This window comes from Cyanistes caeruleus, chromosome 1 (assembly GCF_971803275.1).
Source record: "Cyanistes caeruleus chromosome 1, bCyaCae1.hap1.1, whole genome shotgun sequence".
NCBI classification, from domain to species: Eukaryota; Metazoa; Chordata; class Aves; order Passeriformes; family Paridae; genus Cyanistes; species Cyanistes caeruleus.
The window spans coordinates 83,648,976-83,675,297 of NC_141701.1; the positions used below are offsets into that span (position 1 = coordinate 83,648,976).

The 26,322-nt window shown below is 38.9% G+C and overlaps 1 protein-coding gene across 1 annotated transcript in view; it reads left to right on the plus strand.

Annotated features, from left to right (window-relative positions):
• PHLPP1 (PH domain and leucine rich repeat protein phosphatase 1) overlaps positions 1–26,322 on the plus strand; it is a 136,809-nt gene that overhangs the window by 89,846 nt on the left and 20,641 nt on the right. The window contains exons 4-10 of the mRNA XM_086899377.1: positions 616–782; positions 10,940–11,086; positions 11,603–11,833; positions 13,852–14,054; positions 15,679–15,739; positions 17,592–17,687; positions 21,463–21,618. Of these exons, the coding sequence (XP_086755503.1) occupies positions 616–782; positions 10,940–11,086; positions 11,603–11,833; positions 13,852–14,054; positions 15,679–15,739; positions 17,592–17,687; positions 21,463–21,618 (1,061 nt within the window). The remainder of the gene's footprint in view (positions 1–615; positions 783–10,939; positions 11,087–11,602; positions 11,834–13,851; positions 14,055–15,678; positions 15,740–17,591; positions 17,688–21,462; positions 21,619–26,322) is intronic.

Consider the following 26,322-nt stretch of genomic DNA (forward strand, 5'->3'; position numbering starts at 1 on the left):
TTACCTTCCTCTTTCTAGAAAACAATGTTAAGCCTCCGAATCTCACTTTGTTTTTGTCATCTTTTTTATCACTTTTGGACAGTCTTCTAATTCATTGAGAATAAATGAGTGCTTGGTGCTTTGCTGCTGGGTTATTTTTTCTCTTTAATAAGGTGTAAATGGGATAACACTTTTCTGTCATTTAATACCCATCTTGGATGTATGAAACCAAGACAGTGGTGATGACTGCTAGCCCCTCACTTCCACTCACTTGGAGGAGGCAGTGCTAAACTAAACCTCAAGGCAAATATCTTACTTATTTTTTTTTTCTGGTTATAAAGTATTGCACACCTTCAGAAATGTAATGTAAATGGATGAATTTCACATATTAATTTGATGAACCTTTGCTCTTTTCTCCCTACTAGCTGTCTGTGGGCCTGGTTTAAGTACTGAGGCCAAGAAAGAGATCATGGCATAACTTGCAGCAATTATATAAAGTGTGTTAGGTCAGCTGTATATGCCAACGCTGGCTTCTGCTGTGCTTAAAAAAAAGTGTATCTTGTGCTTATAGGGGTAAAGGCAATGTTCTTTTTTTTATTACTGTATTAATATATTGGTGTTGTATTTGACTTCCAGGTTGCATCACAACGCATCAGCTCAGTGGATCTTTCATGCTGCAGCCTGGAGCACCTGCCTGCCAACCTGTTTTATAGCCAAGACCTCACTCATCTCAATTTAAAGCAGAACTTCCTGAGGTTAAACCCCAGCCCATCTACAAGTAGAGCGCTTAGTGAATTACAAAGGTAAAGTGGTCTGGTTCTACTACTTTTCCTCTGTCCTTGGAGCCATGATCTGCAGGAACTTTCCTAAAAATTACTACCTCCTCTTGTGGAACATTGGCCTGACTGTAACGATTCAGAAATTAACTTTGTTTGTTAGAAACAGACTGGCCTTCATAAAAAGCTTCATGTTTTTCTTGTAAATAGAAGGATATTTTCAGCCCAAAATGCAATTTTCATAATGTGTTTTTATCTACCTACTGAGGCCAGACTGTAGTTCTTCAGCCTTTGACTCGTGTGAGTGAGTATGAGTTGGTGAGCTGCCCATCGAAGGCAGCCATTCTAGGTAGGAACAGTACTGCATGTGACCAAGTGAAGAAGCTTTTTGTTAACTTTCCTGCCCCAAGCGAGGAAAGCCCTGATTTCTTGAATTCAGTCTCGTTCCTGTCCTCTTTCTACTCTGCCCAGTCCTAATTCTTCTTTCTTAGTATCTGTGACCTTTGAGTTCTTTCCGCTGCAGCTCATCTGAGAATGTAACAAATGGGTAGACAGCAGCATGATTGGTGCTCTGAATGATTTAATGTATGTCTTCTGTGGAATCAGCAGGCTTTCTGTGTTCACAAAGATGAATGTTCCCATACTGAATATAAAGCTGTGATTTTAATTTCACTGGTAACTGAATTGCAGAGTACCTCAGGATTATATTTGTGGATGGTCCTGTTCAAACAAAATGTTTTAAACCACATTTCTAAATCCCTTCCTCTTTGAAAAACAACTGAAAAATGCAAGATGGATTATGCGGGCTGTTGTATTTTTATATCATTCCAATTTCATTTTGGAAAAACAAAAAATTTGGCATAATGAAAGATGAATGAACCCAGCAAGTCTGCCTCACAAACAAAGCAGGCAGCTATTCCAAGACCTTATGAGCACAGTCTGGAGAAGAATTCTGACTGGACTGTGAATGTCACTATAGGTCTTCAGATAGCAAGTAGAATTTTAGCATAAGCTAATGATAAACATGGATAAATAATCAGTGTCTCTTATTTTAATGACTTCTTATAATTTTTCATTTTTAAATATCAGAAAGTGTAAAGGAGATACTTGATTATGCTTTGTTCATGTACCTGCAGCCAATTGTTTGGAATGGACTTGGATTTGTCCATGTACTTGCAACTAATTTTGTTTGGGATTAGAAAGCATTGATAATTAATATGATGGGCAATGTTCATTTTCTGTTCAGTGTTCTTTTGGTATTGCAGTTGTAGGAACAGCTGACGAGTCTTGCTGAGAGTTAATAAACTGTTACATTTTTTCTCTCTAACTTGAGCCTGGACATAAAAGATTGAAAGAGTTCAGGTGACAAAATATAACTCTCCTGTTTCCTGAGATTCTTCTGAGATAAGGAGAATCTGGAGAAGTGGCCTATACCTGAGGTGGTGCAAAACTGATTGTCTCTCATTCTTCTGTGAGCTGGTCCTATTCTGTAAATGAGTTTGCTGTGCTTCCATTGCTTTGAGCTTGGCAAAAAGGTACGAGGCAGGTCTGGGAACTTCTGGAGGAAAAAACCAATTAGATTACACAGCACTGTTTTGGTGTATCCGAGTTGGTGCATCAGAAGCTCCTGCCCTTGATGTTTCCCTTTGTCTGCTTGATGTCCTTCAGCCTTACCTTCACCCAGCAAAGGTGGCATTGCCCAGACAGTGAGCAGTTGGAGGAAGCTGTTGCCACTGTTTCCATTGAGTGCCAGTGGGAAGAGCTCTGTGAAGTAGCAGTAGTTCCTGCTGAGGGCTAGGAAAACCAATGCCCTGTTGGTTGTCTTTTGCCTCCCTACTACAGCAAAAGCATGAGCTGACCCTCACTGTATTCCCAAGCCGTTCTCTAGTGAGTAAATGCACAAATATCTAGAAAGAGGAGAGCACCGTATGTTTTGAAGTTATTAGTGAAACCCAGTATCAAAACATATGTAAAGTGAATCTTGTCATTCCTGTGAGCACATTATCTGATTTATTTTTTTTAAAACCAATTCCATATAACCATTTATAGGGGTTGCACAAGGTAAAACTTCACTGAATAAACCAAAAGTCTTTTTTTGTTCACCAGCATTCTTTCAAATCACAAGAAAGCAAGTACAGAATTTCTGCTGTTCTGATTTGGTACTGTTGGCTTTTCTACCAAATTCTCAGTTGCTAAATTGGAGCTGCGCATGAGGCACAGCACCACTGAATCAAGCCTACAGGTATTTAAAGCTCCAAAATAGCCATGTGCTTGGATGTTGTGAACAAAACACATTGGCATTTATATACTTACTCTTCCTGGTACAATTTTAAAGTAAAACCTTGTTAGTAAGACAGTCAAGGAAGATTTGTCTTGCTATAAACAGTTCTTGGAGCTACAGTTCCTCTTAATAAATAATAATAATAAACTTAATTATAATAGCCTAATTATAATAAACTTAATAATTAATAAAATTTGGGTGGTAATTTAATGAATTGGATTTCATAACAAGTGTGTCAAAGACACAATAAAATACCAACTTTTCAGCCACCCACTGAGTAGAGTTGCAAGCAGGTGGGTCACAGTAATGACTTTGATTACTAGTTCACTGACATGGCAGGTACAGCCAGAATGTATTGGGGATAAAAGGAATTTCTGTTTATGTAGTTGCTTTTTTCAGTTGTTAAAATAATATCATTTGCTGCATTTATGAATAAAATGTTTAGTCCTAGTCAGTACATGGCATCTGAAAGTGTACAGAGGTATAGATGCACTTTTTTCCCCAGTACCTGCCCTTTTATTTGCTTTACTGCCCACTCAACCCCCTTTTGTTGCTGTAGACGCTCTGCAGATGTGAACTTCCATAACTGAACTCTCTGAATATTGAAAGGTAAATACGGCTACCTCTATTTTTTTCCTACTTATCAGGGAATACATATTTCATGCTATGTATACAAATAAGCCATCTGAAAATTCATTTGTGCTGAAAAAAGTAGCAAATGATGCTACTTGTTCTCCCTCACAGAATATTTTTTAAAACTACAAGAAAGGATGTTTCTCTTTTGGAGGAGATGGTTGAAATGCTAGCAAGAGTTCAGGCTTGCTAATTTTGTGGAGTACTGTTGTTCTGAGTTTGAGGCAAAAGAATAGACAGTAGTCTTTATTTACTGTTGCTCTGCTTCACTGGACTGAGAGCACTTTATATTTAAAAGTAATTGTTTCAGTTGGTGCTGTTGGAAAAAGTGGTTGGCATCAAGAGTATTATTTTCTTGTTAATGTTGAAAAGTAAGTTATCAGTATGTGGATTTTTAAGTTAAGACTGTTTCAGATTTAAAAGAAAAAAAAAAAGAAGAAAAGGGAGATGTAGTAAGACACAAAGTTGTTTTAAAAAATAAAAAATTATGCTTGTCAGTTTAATCTAAAGAATGAATTATTATACTGATTGTGGTTGTTAATTTTTAACAGTGATTATATGGGTTTTTATCTTAGGATGAGTTGGTATCGTTTCTCTCCTAGAGCTGTTATAGAAATGAACTGCCTTCTCAGGTGAAACTCTTTGGTGCTAGTGGTAGAAATTTGAAGATGCATTTCTAGGTTATAAGAAGGCTGGAGCACTCTGAATTACTGATGAAAGTGTTTTTGAAGTCCCTTGAAACTTCCAATTTTTATCTGAAAACCCAGGATTTCAGGCAACTTCAAGCTAAATCCTCCTTACAAATTCATTGTGCAATAAGGAGGTAATTTAAAATGCAATCTTTATTCAGAGAACACTTGGAAGCAAGGGGGAACCAGTATGGCCAACCTAACTGGTATGAACCCAGCAGGCAAGGTTGCTGGAGGTCAATGTGATATGCAGCTTGATCTTAGCTTGTACCTAGAAACTGAGGAGCAGGGAGGAAGGTCTCCAGCCTGCCACTTGTTTGACCTCAAAGTACATTGAGGGTACTTCTTGTGATTATTGCTATTAGTGAATGAAACTGAGGTTAGTGGAGACAGTTGGATGGTTTAATGAATGTCAATTATACATCTTCCCCTTTGTCAGGCCCCACAGGGACACTGCCAGTAGATGCACTGGAAAAGATTTGATCTTTCTCCTTTTTTTCCGCCCCCCCACCTTTATTTTGGGAGTGTATGTTTGGGTTTAGAAGTTGCCTTTTTTTCTTTGTTTTCTTGTTGTTGTTTATGGAGTTTATTTTTTGTTGTTTTGATTTGATTTGGGATTTATTTTTTTTTGGTTAGTGGTTTGGGTTTAGTTTTGGGGTCTTTTTTAATATTCAAATGAATCCTAATATGTGGAACACGCTAGTATTTCTTGCTCCACGGTGTGTGAAGATGCAGGTAGCTTGCTCTTGCAACTCTGTTGGTCTTGGAGAGGAGGTAACCTTACTTTTTATACAGTTTCTCCTCTTTCACTTGAAGTCAAACACTGAAGTGCAGCTATCTGAGCAGCAGGGCAAGAGGAAAGGTTTGTGTGGTATTGATAACCAGAGGTGTACTAGTAACAAACCCTAACAGTGCTTGCTATATTTTAATGCTCCACTTATTTTCTCATCTCTGTAGCTTTGGAATTTTTTTTTTAAAATATTTATAATGCTGAAGATGGCACTTGGAGTTTGTTGTTTATGTAATTTCACTGCTTTTGTTTTATCCATTTTGTAAAGGTATTGAAGAAAGAGTTTGCTTGTGTTAGTGCATCTTTCCAAACCTTCATAACTGTTCTCCTTAACTCCTGTGTATCTTTGCAATCTCAAGAAAGTGCCCTTGTGAACACCCAGCAAAAATCAGTGGCATTTAGTTAAAGAAAAAATTAATTTATAAAATTAAGTCTCTGCAAACAACTAAGTGGGGACAATTGAAAAATTGGTTTAATGCCTGAAACACATTGATTTTTTTATTTTATTTTTTTATTTTATTTTTTAAATTGGAACAGTTAACTTAATAGTAGCACGAGAAAAATAAATGGCACTAAGATATATGCAATAAAAATAGCATCTTTAAAAATAGTATAGTCTAAAAGTAGAAATTGCAGTTGGATTAATTGGATTCACTTTAGTGAGCTGTAAGACTAAGTACAGCAGTATCTCTTCTGAGCAGTGTTTCAACAAGTGTACATATTTATGGAATCCAGTTATTGTGGATAATAATCCACAGTTTACGTGTTCATCTTGTCTATTCTTTTTTGGATATGGCTTCCCAAGTAAGGATTTTCTTTTCATGTACTTAAACATGTTTCAGTTTGGAAGTCCACCCCTAGTTAATGCTTTTGTATTTCAATTATAAATTTCCAGTAGAGAGAATGTGAGTATATTTTCATTATTTTTTCCTGAGAATTTTGTCCTTCCTCTGAGGTTGGTCTTTCTCCCCATATGAAGCAGTGTGTGGTAGGTATGTGCAGAAATTGAGAACTGCATTGTGAAGTAGTGTAGGTTCAAGTTATTTGCACTAAAAAAAGCATACACTTGGTTCTCTTGTCTTTATGGTACTCTTACCAACCATGTCATATAGTAAAAGCTTTATTGTTGTTAAGTTTGGAGGTAGTCTGAATTTGACTTGACATCTAATTATTTGTTAATTTGAATTGTCTTACTAATTTAATACTCTTGACAATGACACCTTTCTGGAAAGGGAATGCTATGACAGTATTTCTGGCACCAGGCTAGCAGCTCCCTTAGGCAGTAATGCCATGGAGGGTAATCCAACACAACTGCAGAAAGGGAATAGCTTGCACCTTTTATTTCCAAGGAGGAAATTATCATGGCAGAATTTTATGGAAATTTTCTTCATGATTAAGTAAGTGGCCAAAGTAGCAGATGCTCAAGAAGGTGGCAAGTTTTAGTTTGGTTCAAAAACTTGTCACAGCACTGCAAGGCAAACGCCACTGTTCTGCTCAGAAATGATGCTGAAACTGAGGGACACATTGCTGCTTGAAAATAATATTGAGCTGTAACCACAGCATAGTCATGAGAGCCCAGGTTCTGGAGATAGGTTTGGAAAAGTGATTGTTTTCCATAGATGGAGTTCTTTATTAAGCCATGCCTTCCCTTGCAGGTGTAGTAAAATACTGTTTTTTAATTGTTTTTGGTAAGAGTAGGGCAAGACCAGTTTTGTCAGATGAGTCTGTTATGGCTGAATTTCAATGAAGGTGTATGATCACCAGTTGGAATACACTACTTCCCTTGCCCCAAACATAGTGGAACACAAATGCTGTACTGTGTGATGAAAATTCCTCCACTGTTCACACCATGTAGGTCTGAATTTGAAATTAGCACGTCAGTCAGTTCATTGCTTTGCTGTGATGCAAACTTCTCTTGTTAGTCCCTCTCCTTATTTTGCATATGTCAAACTAAAACTCTTCCTGAAGTGGCAGCTTCAGGATTAAGTTAGTGGGCAGGTTTTGGCTCAATTAGGGCAATTATTGTTCAGTCATATTGCACGTTTAAACCCAAGGGTTGGCATGCTCAGCGTTTAGCTCTAGCTTAAATTAGGGCTATTTTTGTTCAGCAAAGTGAATGTTTATGTATTGACCATTATAAAAGAAAGCTAGTAAGCTAGCTGAGCATAGTGTATTGAGAGATGCTGTTCTTCAGGTTGACTTTTACTGAGATAACATAGAAGGGAGAAGAGGACGAAAAGCATATGTATGTACTTGATACCAGGTCATTGCACTGTTATACCTCAGTTGAGCAGTGTTGTGCCTTTTTTCCTTTCTAGCAATGCCGTGTGGGCAGCACTGATGTGTGTGCCTGCTTCTGATAGGAGTAAAGATTTGGATGTGAGAAAGCAGGAAAGATGTTGTTCTGTAAAATCTATTGGAAGATTGATGCTTTGCAAACTCAGCCACAACAGAAATCTTGAGTCTGTAAAATACTTCTCTCCTACCTTATTTATATTGATGTGACATACAAGTGATACTGGTGTGACTGACTGTAAATCTGTCTAGATATAAGAAGTGCTATCAACAGTTCAGCATTTCAGTTGTGCAGCATGGCAGTGCTCCATAACGGAAGTGCACTGGCATGTTTGTGATGTGGATAGTGGGAAGTGAGTGGCCAAAGATAAGAGGTAGACTTAGATCTAACTTTGAGCAAATTCCTGCTTGTTTGGCTCAGTAATGTTCTGCACTTGACAGTGCTGCATGAGAAAAAATACTGCTTTAGCATTTTCTAAATTAACATGTTTGCAGTGGGGCAAGAAAATACCTCTTTCCAGCCAGCTGTCTTAAATTGTTCTCTTAACTTTAACTAAGACTGTGCTGTCTGTCTTTCAACGTTTCCATAAATGTGATTCAACAATGAACTTTCATTTGTGGATTTTTTGATGTACGCTTCTATGTGCATTTTGTATGAGCTTATCCAATACTGGATGTGCTATTCCTCCTCGCTTATGCACTACATAGACCTGTTAACCAGTTCAGTTTGTGTCCTGGGTAGTTAGATTACTCGCTAAAGACCTTTAATAAGTACACATTACAGCATACATTAGAGGAGTAGAAATGTAATCCAGATATGCCAGGTAGGGGGAGCACTTTTTTCCCCCTTTTCCTCTTTGACTTAGAGCAGTTATGCACAATAATGTATGCAGAAAACCTTGAAGCTGAACATGACACTGGAGTTATTGTATTTCTCAGCTTCCTTTACCACCTGCTGCCCCAGTCCTCTTTCTCTGATCTTCTGTAATTTTATCTCAATATTGCATTCAGGATCTCCTAGTAGATTGTTTAGTGGACAAAAACCCTGACACTATCAGCAGCACAGGTAAAGGCTGTAGCCTCGGTGTGGTTGTTAAATGAGAGAATTATTTTTTCATGGTTGGTTTAAAAGTTTGAAAGGTTACATTTTGATGTTTCTCCAGCAGCTTACTTATTTTGACTTAATCTTCTTGGTTTTACTATTTTTGTACTTGCCTAAATACTGGGAAAAAATATTCTAAAGGCTCTGAATCCAGTGCTTGGAGCACTTTTGTTTTTATTTGCAGATAACTTTGAGGATGATGTGGGACGTCTGTTCCACAGCAGAAACACCGCAAATTTCAAGGCAGTAGGTCTGTGCCCTAAATGTACAGTTACCTTCAACATAAATGCAGGATTGTGTGTTTCAGTTCTAGGTTCAAGATTTTTAAGCCCTTTCTCTCAAAATAGAGGAATATGAAGGTGTAGTATGTGGGAGTCTGCTGACCTGGGGCAATCACAGATTTAAAGCCATGGGAAAAACCTTGTTGGTTAGGGCGAGTAAAAGTTAAGTGCTGTTGCACCATGGAAGTTCCTATGTTAATAGAGATATTTCATGTAAGGTTATGTTTCTAGTTCTCTTTTATGATTGGTTGCTTGTGTTACATATATTGTTATATTCCCCCCATTTCAGGATCTTCTGAGGTTATCCCCATACCGTACATGGCTTATGTTCCTTTGTTACTTTATGTGTTACTTAAGGTTTTTATTTTCAGGCAACCGAGTCGTACCTGTCCCTATTTTTATTTTGCCACACTCCTGACTGATCTGGTCCTGGGGTCACATGGAGATGAACACGACAATAATGTTTAAATTGTGCTTACTTATTTTTCTGGCTAGCAGCCCTTATTAACTTACCCTTGCCTCTTTTTAATTTACAGTTCTCCCTTCAGAGATAGACTAGTCATTGTTTCTGCACAGTAGCATTTTTTCCCCTGCAGCACTAATTTGATTGCAAGATCTCCTTTAGTCTCCATCTAACTTTGTTCCGAACTTCTTTGGCCTCAAGCATGGCACAGGGTGTTCAAAATTCGTGATAACTCTGGCAATGTTTTGTTTGGGTTTTTTTTCCCCTCCTGCCATCATTGCACCAAAATACCACTAGAGAGTACAGCATTCCCTTGCTTGCTGCAAGCCTGTGTAAATGTTATGTGTGTTTACAGCCTGCCTTTGGGTCTCAGCATCCCTCTCTGAAGTACCATACAAAGGCACTGCTTACGTTTTCAGTTGAATTTTAGTCAGTGTCATGAGTTTGATTTAGGCAATACTAAAGGTGTGTATAATCGAATGCTGTTGATTGCAGTAGCTCCTGGAGATTTTTAGGTCTTGTTATTAAAACTCTCTAACCTTTTAATGCTTGATGCATTTGCTCTCCGTGTTTTCTGGTTGGAGGAGAACAAAGTTCTCTCAGGCAGGAATGGGCTGATGCAGAGGCTATGGATACACTGGCACATGCTGCTAGAGTTTACTTTCATGTGGAATAGCAGCACTCATAGATACAGTTTTGCTTCCATTGCAAAGTTATATAAAAGTTTGCAGACACAAATAGAGGACTTGGTCTTTAATGAAGGGAAAAATAAAATGTCCTGGTATAGGAAGCTGTGCCAGAAAAGAAACTTCCTCCCATCTATCGGAATCTGACACGGATCTTTTCATTCATTCTTTTACTTGGCTTTAGGCACACCTCCCAGTGGTTGTCAGGCAACCATAATAATGTCGCTGAACATGCAGGCTGGCTAATTGGATTGTCCCCTTCTTGGGTTTTTTTGTTTAAATGGTTTTGGTCATTTTTAGTAAGGCAACTACATGCAAGTTGCTTTTTTGGCTGATGTGATAAACCAAGGGCTTTTAAGAGTTCTGTGACATGTCAAGGACAAAATTTTGCCTCTGTCACTACAGAAACCTTGCTAAATTCTGTTTTAATTCAACATATTAGCTACTTGTATTCCAAACAGTCTATTCTAATGAGAATTTTTGTTTGAAAGGCAAACATGAATGGTGCTGAGCAGGCAGGTCAGCAGCACCACAAAAAAAACTAATGTTCTGATAGTCTGAGAATTTCCTGCACCTTGTAACCTGTGTCATGAGGGTAGTTTTGCTACCAAAAAATGGGTTCAGGAAGTTAGCAATGCTTTAGCGTAGGGTGAGATGCCACAGAAGTGAAATATATAATACAGATGGCAAGGGATTTGCTCTTTGTTACACTCATTGGAAAATACATTTAATGTGCTGTTCAGGAGGGTCTGTTTCTCTTTGTCAGCTTAACGTGAGTGAACTCTTACAAATGGTGTTGAATTTGAGTAACTGGTAGTTTCCCTGACTGTACTGAGCATATAAACTAAAAATGCATATGATTTGTATTTACATAATCAAACTTCACCTTATATTAATTACTGTGAGGCAACTTAATGTGGATTACTCACTTGTTTCCTGTATTTTTTTTCTTATCTCATTTTAGATTCACCAAATTGAAGAGCCTTAACCTTTCGAATAATAATTTAGGGGACTTCCCACTGGCAGTCTGCAGTATCCCAACCCTGACTGAACTCAACGTGTCCTGCAATGCCCTCAGAAGCATTCCAGCAGTTGTAGGCGAAATGCACAAGCAAGTACTTTTTTAGAACTTTCACATACGCAGCCTGACAATAACAAAGGCAACAAGCGGTTTCACGACTGTACATACTCCTGCTATGAGAAACAGTTTAAACTTACTGGGTTCTGTCAGAGCAGACCGGCTTGTAGATCCATATGGAAGCAATTGTGGATGGAGGGAAAGCACACTTCGTGCCTCAGAGCTCTTCCAGTCTCCAGTGTTTGACACAAGGGTCACCTTCACAGTGAAGAAAATCTTTTAACCCTTTTTGCTGATGTTCTTCAGCTGTCATATGAATTGTAGTTCTGGAGATAGAACCTACACTTTATAGTTGACAAAACTTTTAATTATTTGGTGGATATCTTCTGTAGCAGATGTTACAGTGTTACTCATTAACATTTTTATTTCTGCTGCCCTTTTGTATATTGTATGTCACTGTAACTGCAGCAGATTAATGTGTTTATAGGAAGGAAATGTGATTTAACAGGTCACTCATTTTCTTCACTCTCCTTTCCCCTCATCTAATAGCTTGCAGACATTTTTGCTGGATGGGAACTTCCTCCAGTCCCTTCCTGATGAATTGGAGCATATGCATCAACTCAGCTATGTGAGTCTGTCCTTCAATGAGTTCACTGACATTCCTGGAGTGCTAGAGAAGCTGACTGCCATGGATAAGCTCTGTATGTCAGGAAACTGCATGGATACCCTGAACCTACAGGTGTTAAAAAGGATGCCTCATATTAAGCATGTGGATCTGAGGTAGGTATTCGGAAAAAAAGGAAAAATAAGTGAGCCTAAGTTATTTGTGTTGAAATGGCTTCTCCTTGGCTGTCAGAATTGCCTCTGGGTATAAATCTCTTGTGTTTGTCCACTGAACCATGTTTCTGGTGGTGTTATGTAACTCCCAGCACTTGCTGTGATTTAGCACTCTTCTTTGAGGAAGTTGGAGCATTTAGGGGGATCAATAGGTAGAAAAATGAGTTTTAGGGGAAATTAATGTTTGCACCAAAGGATCAAACAAAATGGACCCTGGGACTCTTGTGATTCCTGCAGTTCTTGTTGCTTCAGTGTTAATGCAATAGACATGATAGTCCCTGGCCCAAAAAGCTTTTGTCTGAAATGTTGCAGATTTGTGAGGTGAAGAAAAGGGCACTGAAGCTGAAAGGGCATAAATAGATATTTTAATATTTCTTGGTGTGTTAAAAGGCTGTGTCCATCATGAGTAATGTTATTTTATTGATACCCTCAGAAGAGTCCAAAGAGATCCTTTTTACAAATGGCTCTGGTATGAGGTGATTCTCTATTGTTATGGTCTTTGGGGAAGAAAAATTCTGCAGTTAGCTGGTCAAGGCTCAATTCAGAGCCTGAACCATGAGGTCCATATAACAGAGAATTTTGGAACCATGTAGTTAAGCTAAAGTAAGGTAAAACTTACTTTACTGTACTACCATGTCACTGTCAGACTTTCCAGTCTAGGAAGGGCCAGCATAAGTTTAGCTAAAATATGTAGGTGAATTTCTGAGTGTTCCTGGTAGGGTTAAAATGTGTCTGCGTGTTTGTACATACATTAAAAGCAAATAAATTGGCCTCAGAGAATGGATCTTGTGGCTGACCTGGCCATGAGTTCCAGCGGTGCAGTTCCAGCCCTCTCATTGTCTGCTGCATCCTTTCTGCACCTGACAGTGAACAGTGGCACTGCCTGAAATAGTAAATACTGTACTTGCTGTACAATGAAGTGCTTTGCTTCATTGAAGTCAAAAAGAAGCAGTTCTTGCAAATTGAAAATGGAAAAGGTAAGGTGGTGTTGGAGGGGGCATAGTACCCTTATTCTTTTAACTGGAGGATGAGGCTACTCTAAAAACACAACTGTTACACAGAGGGCAATGCTTGGAAAGCAGAAGCAACAGCAGTACTGTGAGTATTTGTCCTTATCTGCTGTAGGAGGCTCAGCTGCCTCAGTGGGCCAGCAGAAGTTACTGTACTGGTTTTAGTGTTCCACTCAGAGCTGGGAATTTGAAACTGATCTCTTTCGAGTGCTCTGCAGTCCTAAACATTGCTGGATTATAGATAATCTAATTCAGGTATAACTTCTGGGGAAGTTGCTGAATATTAACAGCATGAGTGCACTACAGTGAAGATGTGTAAAACCTGTCCTGAGTAGGACAGGTTTCCATGATTTATCTGTCAGATCCAGTCATCTTGGATTTTTGCTTTGTTTTCTTTCAACACCCATTTTCAAGTCTCTGAATTTGCTTGCTGTGAAACATGGAGAGGTGAGAATCAAGTACATGGGAATTCATAAATCTCAATTTGGCCTTTCAATAAGGCAAGGGTCTCAAATACATGCTGGTTACTTGTGTGTTCTGGATTTTTCCAGCAGATGAGAGGCCAGCAAGAACTGTAGAAGTTTTGTTCTTTTCCAAACTATTGGGAACAAATAACAGCCAGATAATATTTTATTTTTATAGGCACAGTAACAGTAATACTTAGCTTCTTGCAGACCTTTTCATCAGTAGTTTTCAAAGTAGTTTAGAAAGGGGCTTGGTGTCATCATTCCTTTGTCATGATGGATAAAGCTACAGAGCATATCCATCCTGTTTTTCAAAGGATGAAAACTGTAACATAACAAAGGGGAAAATATTAAAAATCAACCTTGATCAGAGCCTGAAAGCGTGCTAGTTTAATCCAGTGCAGCTGATTGATTGTAGAGCGAGCAGTGGTTTGTCAGCAGGAGCCTGCCTTATAACTACACCTAATCTCCCTTTTTTGTCTGCAAGATTGAATTCAATTAGGAGATTGGAGGCCGATGAAATAGATTTTCTGCATCATGTGACCCAACTGGATCTTCGAGACAACAAACTTGGGGAGCTGGATGCAACAGTTTTTAACAATGTGGAAGTGTTACACTGTGAAAGGAATCAGCTGGTGACCCTCAAAATCAGTGGGTATTTTCTCAAAGCGCTGTACGCTTCCTGCAATGGTAAGTGCATTTTCAAGGTGGCTGTGGTATTGTCATTGTACCTGGTTCTCTGTGAGATGCTCATGGAGTGTACTGCACATAATCAGGAGGCTCTTGACACAGTCCTAGATAAAAGGGTTTCACATGTGCTGTGTCATGCTACTGGCAGTTCTGAGCTTCAGAAGTGACTTTCAAATAATAACACAATTTGGAGGTTTAGGAACCATGATCTAAGAACTGTGAAAATCTTAGAAATTCTTCTCTATGTCAGTAAGGGAGGGTTCTTGAATTTGTCACTTGTTCTTGCATTGATGTGTGCTATTAAGCCAGTAAGGAATTTACTGCTTTTCTCTGCACTGAAAAAGTTTGAACAAGTGGCCATTTGGGAACAAACCAAAACCATAAATGTTTGCTCCTCCCTCTAGCTGCTTAACCTGTCTAGAAAGCTATGAAATTCATAATGGTAACTTAATTTACTTGTATTTGATAATAAAAATAATGCAGCCATCTCCAGTTGAATAACTGTGGTTTCATGAGCAGGATCTGTTTGATCTGTCTCTGGAAACTGCTATTACTTAAAATACTCAGTTTGCACCAACACTTTTATCATTTGGAGTAGTTCAGCGTGGAATAAAGAAAATGCAAAGTCAGAGAACTGTGAATTTGATGAGCAGTCTGAACTGCCTTTAAAAGGCTGTCATCTTAGCAGTATCTAAGCCTGCACCTTCATTAAGAATTCATGCTTTATAGCTGAGAAAAGTTAACATAATCTGAGCATGTGCTGTTCAATGTGGGCTGAGAATCCAAGTCAACCCATGTCTTGCAACCAACTGCCTATTTGGTCTTGCTGTTCCTCCTGGCTGGTCCTCTCATTGCACTCTGGGCCACCTTGTTTTCATCTTGTCTTCCAAAGAAACTGCATGTTACAGTTGCACTTCAGTTGATTTTTCTGTAGGCCTAAATAAATGTCTGTTTGGTTTTTGGGGTTTTTTTTTTAACTTAACATTAAGCACAAGCTACTCAAAACCTTAGGATATGAACTATATTTTGATTGCTTCAATAATAACATTATTAGCTGTAGCTCTGTTATGAAAGATCTGTAAGGCTGCTTGCAACTGGGAACTCCACAGGCATGCCAAGGCTTATGTAATATGTTGACAAATACTCAGGATCTTGCCATGACCTAAAGGACTCTGGAATTCTGTAACTGGCTGTTCCAGAGTGGGGAGGTTCCCTTCCCATGCTTATATCTCAAGTGACCAGTGAGAAAAAAGTAGAGCAGTTTTGTGAGTGACTCTTCTGGGCAGAGGGTGTTGGAGGTGAAATTACAGCTCTTGTGACAAAAATGGAAAAAAAATGAAAATTTGCCATGAAACTTTTAAAATCCTCCAGTGTCTCGTCCCTCAGCAGTTATGCAGTGGCAGTCATAGCAAGTACAATGTAACATAGCAAATGTACTAAGACATGATAAAGAAACAGAGCTCACAAGGGGCTCACAAAAGTCCAGATCTTCTGAAATTTTTTAGATTATTGATGTGGTCTGAAATCTCTGGATGTTAGTTCTTAAAATAGTTCTTATGGAACAGTCATTTAAGTGCAAATCTTTATCACCAATTTTCTTGTTCTATATATTTTTTCCCACTAGAACTTGTTCACCTTGATGTGTATCCAGTTCCTAACTGCCTGGCTTTTATGGATATTTCTAGGTAAGAGTATGTTTTTTCTTAGACCTGTGGAATATAAATCAAAGAGACTTATGGAACAATGACATTCACTGTCATCTTGCTGAGTGGGAATGGGGGTAGGAATTGGACCTTGGGATAAGAAAAGACTGATTTTCAGAGTTGGAGGATATGTTTTTTCATGCTGGTCAGTTCTTTCCTGTTTCCTTTTTAGAGATTTACTTTCTTTCTTTTTTTTTTTTTTTTTTAATTACTGCCCAAAGCAAAATTTGTATTTCTTTATACTTAAAAGAGTATTATTTCCATGATTTAAAGATTTCCTGTTTTATGGAGTTAGAAATATGATGATTCAAATGCACACCAATCTGAGGCTTGTACAGAAGTTACTTTCTGGATATGTCTGCATTGTAAGCCCAGCGTAGGTGATGGTTTGATAGTTTACTCATCAGTTTGGCAGCTCCTGCAGCTCCTCATAGTTCTCTGCAGCCCTGGCTGCTGCAAGGATGTCTGCAGTTGCCATTTGAATGCATACTTAAATTCCACCTTAATGAAGGAGGTGGGATAAGGGAAGAAATGGAAAAGGGGGTGTTTTAGTTTGTTTTACAGTTCCAGTAATGAATCAGGAAAACATTTATACATGTGCTTAATGGCTGTCGTATTCAAGAAATTAGTCATCTGCATTTAAGTGATAATCTCATTCATTAGAAAACCTGCTTAAAGCACTCATGCTATTGAGGGTGATCCTAACAATTAGTGAGCTAACCTGGGCTAGCGGCCATCAGCTTGGAAGTTTCACCAGCCCTGAGTTACTCACGTTGTCCTAAATGTGACACACTGGTGTGACTAAGTAAGTGATTTATTGAAAAGTGATCTTGTAAAGCTATGTTTTCCATTTATTTGTTAATGAAATCAGCACAGAATGCATGATTTTGATCACAAAGTTCTTTTTGTGCTTCCTTGCTGTGATGGCATTGTAACTAAATGGGTAGGGTGTCCCTAGCTTTTTAGCTTGCTTGGAATTTGGGAAATGCATTTGAGATCAGAAAGGAAGCTATCTGAGAAGAGGGGTTGATTGCCATTGCGTATTTTGATTGAGGACTACTGCAGGAATAAACTGAGGGATACAAGTACATGATTGATTTATAGTCATGCTTCATAAACATCGTATTCCTGAGCTTCAAGTCTACAGGTGCCCAGTCTGCATCTGTGTATTTTGACTGAAGTAGTCATTATGTGAATGCATTTGCACACAATCTCCTCCATGTATCTTGCACTGCTAATTTTTGTCTTTAAGGCAGGATTCAGGAGTGCCCCACGGTGGCTATTTCCATGTTTTTGGTGCAATATTTGGAAAACCTTGCCTCCAAGATGTTAGTTTCCCAGAAGGGATAGTTTCTGTGAAGATAAATGCAAGAAAAGCAAAAGAGTTGGCTTGAAAGATACACAAAAAAAGTGTTGCACTGTTCAGTGAGATAGTGAAAGAATGGTAGAGTGGATTTTGGTGAATTTCAGTGAATTTCAACTGTGTAAGTGTGAATATCTTCTGAGGAGCATCTCAGAAATTTTTGAAGATATTTCAGCTTTGGTACTCTGATTTTCTTAATACTCCCCTGATAATTTGGAAGCATCTTTTTTCCATTTTCTTAGTGAGTGCGCATGCAGGGAGATAACACTGCTGTTAGCTTTCTTGCCCCTCACTCAGGACCTGACTTGCACTGGTAATGCCCTTGTAGAAGGCCATATGATACAATCTCACAGGCAACATGCTATGTAGCAGATTTGTTTCCTGCAGGTATCTCTCTTGAGGCTGTATTCTTAATAGCCTTTACATCTCAATTATAATTTAGTTACACCTCTTTGTGTTCTTTATTCATAGAAATCACCTGGAAAACCTTCCTGAGTGGGTGTGTGACAGCAGGAAGCTGGAAGTGTTGGATGTTGGCCACAATCAGATACGTGAGCTGCCTGCCCGGTAAGTCTTGCAAACCAGTTGCACAATGGGGAACAGGATAAACAATTCAAAAATAATTGCTGACTCAGTGTTTAGTTTGTTCCAGTGACTGTCAGGGCTGTTTTATCTTTTGTTTGATTTTATTTTTACCTTGTGGGGTGTCATCATGCCTCAAGATTCCACCCAGCCTTTCTTCTTTTACTTTCATGCAGAGAAAGTAGTGCCTTTGAACTTTGAAGCTGTTCATGTGGCTGTTCAGGCAGGAAAGCCCTTCATTTTTAATACTGCATATTAAATATTTACAGCCATAGCTTTGCATGACAGTTTAGAGATCCAGCACTTCAGTTTCAGTGATGCTAGGAGACTCCAGTTCACAGCCATGTTTGAGTGAAAAAAGGTTTAAGGAAGGGAAAGCCTCATGAAGCAAGTAAACTCCTGCAAGAAGAGTGATTGCCTTCATTACCAAGATGATCTCTTTTCCAGAAGTCTAAATTTAAAATTGATAAATATAAATGATAGAAAAAAAGTCAAGAGGAAGCAAAATAGGAGTTGAGTTTAAATAATAAATGAGTCTTGATATTTTGTTCTAGAGAGAGCTGTCTCTTCCAGGTGAGTTATACTGCTTAGGTGGTGATGTTGGGCATTTTTAAATTTCTGCCTTCACTGGAAGAGAGCTGTTATTTTAGGTGGTTCTGTACACTTTGAAAGAGATGTGAAAGATGATGATGTATCATGAGCTACTAAATCACAGAATAAGCTGAGTTAGAAGGGACACACAAGGATCATCAAGTACCAATATTTTCCTTAAGGAGCTGTACAGCAGAGAAAAGCATCAAAAACCAAGAATGATAGTTTTTTCTGGGTCAGGTGATTGTGTAAGATGGTGTAAACTTGTCTGTTTTAGTGTCAGAAATGGGAAGAGAATAGATTTCAGAAATATGGGGACAAGAGGATGTGGAGAGATTTACCAAGCAAACTAATAGGCTGATGTGCAGACAATTAATCCCTCTGTTTTTTCATACCTGTACACAAAAAAAATGAAGCTCTGCCTACTCAGAAGGTGGGGGTGCAAAAGTTCATTTTCCTTTCATTTGCACTTCATAACAGTTAGGATTTTCAAGACATACCGGATATCTCTGGGAGATTAATGATTAGCTGAAATTAGGTACACTCAACATCCCACTTGTCTCTCCTGCCATCTTATCATTAACCCCAGGAAATAGCTTATCTTTGAAAGTTCTTCTTTGTAGTATATGTCTAGATAGCTTAGCTCCTAATAAGTCAGCTCAGTTTTAGGGTCCTGTTCCATTCAAAAGGCAGGCTTTGAATATCTGTTAAACTTAGAGGAGGTTTGGGTCTGGACTCAAATGCAAATGGTTCAACATGCCTAAGTATCAAGTAAATGCAAGTAAAAGCTCAATGAGTGTGTTCAGGTGCACTGCTGTGTACTTTTTCTTCTACAAAGAATAGCATTCTGTAAACCTGTGAAGTGAATAAGCAGGGCTCTCCTAGGAGGCTGCTTGTGACACTTAAACACAAATGTGCAAGCCTTGAGTGACCACCATATTCCTGGTAGGGTGAAGGTTTCATCTGGTCTAAACAAACTACACTTGATTCTGTGTGTTTGCATCTTGAAGCAGAAAAATTGTCCTTGAAGACAAAGAGTTGAAGCAGTTGAGGTAGATTTCTGTACTGGCATTTGTCTCAATTAAGGGTAAAGGGAAAATGTCCCCTGGACTGTAATGCGGCTGTTTTAGCTTTAAAAGTTCTGAAAAATTACAAAAAGGTTACTCAGTCTTAGCCATACAGGACAAATTCATAAAAATCATACTGCCAAAGAGAAAGTAAATGCTTCAATTAGGAGTTGCCAAAGTGACCTTGTTGCCATCAGTGACCAGATGTTTGTATTTTTGTTCATTTTTTGTCTGTTTTTTTAAAAGATCTATTTCTATTCAACATTGTATTCTCTTGAAGAGTTGCTAAGTAAAGGAACTGGTACAATGCTATGTAATATAATTACACCAAACTGCATTTTCTGAGAAGATGCTGCTGATGAATGATGTGCTTGTCCTTAGAATTTACTGATTTCACCAAAACTTCCAGTGGGAATTGAGCAAATGGGAAAGCTGCCTGTTTGGACAAGCAGTCCCAGCATCCTGGTTCCCCACCCGGCTTGAGAACTAGGCGTTCCAGGCTCATCAGGAGCTTGCTCTTCAATCTCTTTTCAGCCAGCCCAGGTCCTTCAGTGCTTGTGTGACTTGAAAAATAAGAGAAAGCAAATCAGAAAAAAAAACCCAAAACAACCAAAACCTCCCAAATATTTACTCAGTTCTTCTGAATTAAGGAAAGAAGTCTCTGAGGATTTTGCTACAATTTGAACTTTCTTTAAAATTTAAAATGGTGCTGCCCCTACCCATCCCAAAAAAAACCTCAAAGGGGGGGTTGTTTTTTTTTGTTGTTGTCAAACCAGTTCTGCTGTCTACCCTGATATTTGGTGTTGACAGTATTAGCCAGTCTCAAAGAATAGAATACAAAGGCAAATCCATAACTGAGAGAATTTCACATGAAAATAGAGCAAAGCAAAAATGGTTAAATAACGAATACGTAATAGATAGGCTTATCACTTTGGTAAGACTTTTCACCCCGTGTTGAGCCTTCTGGAATGATAGGGCTGGCTGTTGACTTGTGTCCATGCTCATAACTCAGACAATCCGGCCAAGTGAGATAACTGTTAACACTGGCATGCAGATACCGAGAGTGACGGTATCTGTCAGGGGAAAATACTCAGCGTACTTGATTGATGATCCTGGCAGAATGATCCCATGACCTGATGCACTGTAGGGAAGGGGCAGGGAGGCTCGCTACATGTATTTGGGTCATTGTGACAGAGGGAAGAAGATTTTTACTTTAATGCTGAATAATTTGAGAGTATTTGATTGAAGCAGGTCAGCATGTTGCATGGGCTCACCAGATTAAACAGTACAGTAGCAGGCATGTAAGACATGTGGCAGATGAAGAATAATCTTTTTTTATTAATTTGCTGAAAGTGATTTCTGTTCAAAATTGAGAGTTGCTCTATTTTTGGTGTCTTTAGGTGCATGCCTTCATTCCATTGTTTATCCTGTGAATTTAAGCTATACTGTTTGATCAGAATAGCTATCTTTCTCTTTATGTTGCCCTCTTCTCCCCTCCCTTTCTCCCCACAAAAAATGGAGCAGGGGGGTGGGACTCCAGGTCATCTATTGCTTGTAAAAGCTCAAGAAAGTAAAGCCGATTAGATAAATTTCATTCGCCATAGAACTGGAAAGGAGGCTTTATGTAAGTCTGGTATTAACAGAAAAGAAAAATTGTGGGGGTGGGGAATTGCATTGGATTATGAGTCAGCACATGATGAGTAGAGCACTAGAAAGTTTGTGGGGTGACTGGTGATTTCACCCCCACTACTGAAGTGCTAGGGGGATCCCACGTGCAGATTTCTGCAGCCTTTCTTAGCAATTACCTCCTTCACTGTCGTGCTTCTATATTCATGTTTTATACAGTGCCATAAAATAACCCTTTGTCACTACTTTCACTCCTGAATCATCTGTGAACCTCCTTCCCTGTCTCTGAAAACCTTTTGAAGAAGTTGGTGGAGAGTGGGAAGACATTCTTGGATTTGTGCGTAATTAATACCATGTCTGCTAATCAGTTGGCTGAATCACTTTCTTGTAATGAACCATGACACCGTATCGAAATTATCAAATAAACTCTTCAGTTGAAATTTTTCTCATTTTTGGTGTTTTTTATTTCTCTTAAGGTTGTTTAACAACAGTAGCTTGCGGAAGCTGCTGGCAGGGCACAACATGCTAGGAAGGCTCCCAGATCGGCTGGAGCGAACGCAGGTGGAGGTCCTGGACGTGCAGCACAACCAGCTCCTGGAACTGCCATCTAACCTGCTTTTGAAAGCAGACAGGTAAAATTATAAAGAAATTTGATCCTTTTGACTTGCATGTGATGAACCTCGCCTGGCCTGTTACTTCCTGGTTCAAAGGGTAATCCGAGGTTCCCCTGATTTGAAAGTTGCCAAGCCTTGTGTGGTAAGAACAGATGTCTGCCCAACTCACCAAAATACATTCTTTTTATTCTGGTTTTGTTTCCTTATATGGTTGCTTCTTTTTTCCCAACAAGCTCCTGCTGAACACCTACTTCTTGAAATCTAGCTGCAGAGTTAAGCACATGCTATTTTCTACTACATATACTGAAATGGTTTAGTGGCAGGTTCTTTAAATACATATTTCTTAGGCTTGTTTGATGGAGTGTGAAAGCTTTTTTTCCCCCCCTTCAGTCAGAGGCTAGAACTTATTTATACCTGTCAAACAAAACAAAATCTCTGCATAAGGCTGTCAGAATAATTCAGTTATTCCCCTGTCCTTGCTTTTTGAATTTTTTTCCTATGCTTTTTAAATGTTTGTCACTCATTTAGTTGGTGTCACCACTTGATCTGCTTTCTGGATTCTTATTTTTATGCTGCTATTTCTTTAGTATCAGTGTCTTCAAGGTTTTAGGGTTTTTTTCTGAATATGAACATATTCTTCAAGTGGCTGTGATTGAAATACAGGATGTTTGGTAGAATCATCTGGGGATGGTGGATGGGCTGGCCCCACTTGGTGTCAGCATTCCTTGCACCTCTTCACTTCCACATATAGTCATGGGATTTCTGAGCGCTCAATGCATGCATAATTTAACAGACAGTGAGATTGTGTGCTGTGGGGTTTTATTTCTGATCCTAGCTGTGACAAAAAGAATGCATAGCTCCTGGCTTTCTTGAGAGGTGCAGAAGCAAAAGAGGTGGTGATCTTGCTGGCAGAGCTCCTTTCCCAATTAAGAGTACTGCAAAACCCCTCATTTTATACTGTTGTTAGTTTTGTCATGAGCCTCTGGTTAAATTTCCTGGAATTGACTTGGAGAATTAGGTTAGTGGTTGAGATGCTTTCTAAATAAACTCTGTAACTGTCCCAAGTTGAATCTGTTAACTTGGAAAGAAAAGAACCCTTTAAGTAATTTTCAGAGAGCTACTGGTATTTTGAAAGCAACAAGAGAAATAATTTTGCAAAATTTTTATTTAAGATTAAATTGTATTATCAGGTTGTAGGTCTAGGATGTAGTGTAGTGCAATTTTGGCAGAGAGAGAGCCTGTTTTTTTTGTACTGCAGCTCATTTGTAGGCAGGGATTTTTTGGTGGGGGTTTTTTTGGGGGTTTTTTTTTGGTGCGGTGTTTGTTTGTTTGTTTCTTACGATGCCAAAATGACTGACTACAAGCTAAAACCAGGATTTGGGATAGATTCCCAGGAGTTTACTAGGAATATGCTGAGAAGATGCAGAATTAAAGAATATTTTGAGTAACAGTGTTAAGTGGCTAATTCAGGCTTGGGGAATTTTTTCCCCTTTGCAGCTTTTGAGCAGTACAGGGCTCATGTTTTCAAAGTCTTCTATAGGTCTTAACAAAGTCATGCACCATCACAGGAGATAAACAGAGCTTACCAGTTCTGACATCTCATCACCAATGCAGCCTCCCTTGCCTGTGATGATGGTAGAAGCAGTTGGCTTGGGTAATGTTTGCCCTGTTGATCCCTACCCTTTAACTTGGCTTAAGATGGTATGGCTTGTCCATGCTGGTTCTTCTGTGGCCACTGCAAAAGTGAGAACTCTGAAGGAAAACAGCAGCACAGGTTAATATATTAGTGTAGAATGTCAGAGTTTTAAGTTTGGAAATTCCTGCTTGCATCTATCAGCAGCTAAGTGTCAACAGAAATGGATCTGGAAAGGCGTTGAGATTGTTTTGCTTTTAGAAAGGTAAAATGCTTCTCTTCTCCAAGCATTCCCTGGGAAGCACAATCTGTACTGCCAGACGTGCCAAGAGAACTGGTTCTCCTGAGTGATGTGCCATGGTCTCTACCCAGTGTGTAATATTGGACAAATCACTTTACCTCACAGAACCTTTAACTCTGCAGAAAATGACTTGCCTTTTACAGCCCTGAGAAGATTTGGGTTTGTTTTGGTTTGGTTTTTTTGAAAGGTACTTGGGTCTTTGCAACTGACAGATGATATCTTGTCTGAATATGAAGTCTCATGAACTGTGAATTATAAACGCTTTCTGTTTCTCAGTCCTGAATATTTGATAAAGTGGGTGTGAAGTGCCTTGGGCAAACTTCAGCACAAGCACTGGTGGGCTTTGACATCTAGAACATCTGATGAGGAAAGGAAATCAGTACACTGGTGCACAAAGAGAGAATATCACTTTCACCAAGAAAAAACCCCCAAACCCCAAATACTGAAAAACCTCAGTTCTCTTCATAAAATAATCTATGAACATTGATTTTCTGCCTTGATCCTTCAAAAAACAATGAAAAGGTGTCATTTTCTACGGAAGAGTATAATTAGGAATACTTTGTTGGTCTGCTGTTTAATTAATTTTCTATTTTAAACTGCTAGTCCGGGAGAAATTGAGGACTGGCCGATGAAACATCCCTCTGACCAAGATAGAACTTGGTTCTGTTTATTGCACTGAAAGTATGCACATCTTGATCATGTTAGCAAGGATTTCTCTTGTGGGGTGGGGATTTTCTTGGCAAGATCAGTGCTACAGAGGCAGCCAGATAATCTCTTCATTTCTCGTTACCATATGCTGAAAAAACAGAATTCATGCAAGTGCTGCAGCTGAAGGGGAAAACTCCCAAGCTAAGTCCTGAACCTTTTTTCCATGCACTTGCATTGATGAGGCTTTTCATTTCTATCTTCTGCTGTATCTGTTGTGATGCCTTTTCTGCTGTCCTGTTCTTGTGCAGACTTTTTACTGCCTTTCTTGAGCAGCTTGCAGGAAAACTACCATTTCATGGCTTGGAAACTGTTGCACCAAGTGCTCTCCAGATAAGACCAATGAGTCTTCAAGAGCTTTAGCTGGGCACAGTAGAAAAGCAGTGACAGTGGTCAGGACAGGGTTAAAAATGGGGAAGCACAGTGGTAAGATGGGACAGGGTTTGTTTCTTGTCTAAGCATCCTTTCCAGTTAGAATGAATGTTTTCAGTGTCATCCCTTAAAACAGTCTTAAAGCATTTGTGTGGTGAAGATGTGTAGCTTCGAAGTGCACAGCTTAAACCTTGGGCTTTGTTTTGTAGTGTCTGGTAGTGGCCAGCTGTGGTGGTTAAGCCAATGTCAGCTATTCAGAGCTTGTCTAGACTCTGTCTGCATGATTTTTGTTTTCAGCTTTGTTCAGCTGTTCTTACTTAATTTGATTTTCTGTTAGTTTTGAATTTATTTTATTTGTTTTGGGTTTGTTTTTTGCTGGAGTCCTGGAAGGTGACCCAGTTAAATTTTCTTTCATTTGATATTTGCCATTTCCACCCACTGTGGCTGCTTCTTTGTGATGCAAGGATTCAGTCCTATCCTGGATGCAGGGGAAGTGTGAGGGGGGAAAAAGAGTCAAATTAATGCCAACTGCTGTTTGAGTGTTTGATGCACATGCTTGTGTTGCAGAAATGCTTAGTTGCATTTGTCTCTTTGTTCCTAGGTTAAGGACTGTAAGCAGATACTTTAGAAACTGGGGAAATCCCAGTTAATAAAATAGCTAAAGATAGGTTAGAAAGTAAGAGCTGACAAGAGAGCAGCAGTTAAGTGGTTGTTTTGGCAGTCCATCAACAGGAAGGGGATTCACTTGAATGTTTCTGTCTTGTAATTTATTTTATTTATTTTTGAAAGAAAAAAAAATACTCTCTTTTGCACAGGCTGGCAAAACAGCTTTGATTTCCTCCCCCCTGCCCCAGACATGCTTACTTTACAGGATTCTTCCTCACATGCTAGCACATTCATAAATTATTTTAGTCTTAGTCAATCAGAAATTGAGGGCATGTCTCTGCAGAAGGCACTGGAGAAGAAATTCTGTATTTTGATTGCTCTGTACTGATGGAGATCTTGGGGCATAGGCCAAACTGGAGATCTTGATTTCTCTACATATTCTCTTTTTGCAACTGCAGTGTTCTTTCCAACTCTTATCAGTACTTTCAAGCTAAACACAGTGGTTTTGATTTGCTGCTGCTTCACCAAAGAATGCCATTGTCTGTGTTCCTCTTTTTTAATGTCAAATATTCCTAAGCTTTTTGGAGAACTTTCATTTTTTTCAGTGATGGCTGTGTCTTACCCAGCAAGGCAAGTTTGTGAGGCTCCCTCAGAAAACAGTGAGGAATTCAGAGGTGCTCTGTTCTCCCAGTTGTCTGCATTCACCTTTTGTGTGTGCTAGAGGTAGGCAGCGGTAGTCAAAGTTCAAACCTTTTGCGGTTTTATGTAGAAGATATTCTTCCTCTGCTTTTGGAAATTCAAATTGAGATAGAATCTTCTGGGAATTAATGGGGAGTGGATATGACTACATATTAGGTGTTTTTATTTGAATGAAATCCATGTCCTTGATTACAGGCTATTCTTTGGATCAGTCTTTTTACTTATTTTGTCTTTTGGAGAAGTTAAGTCCAGCAAGGGACTTAATACCCCAAAAAACCAAAGGTGACTTATCCCAGCCAGAGATCACTGTGTATGTTATTATTCCAGAGGAGAATATTCATCTTGTCAAAGCTGAAGAATTCAGACATCTCCCTACCAGTACCTTCATTTCTTTCTTCATCTGTGA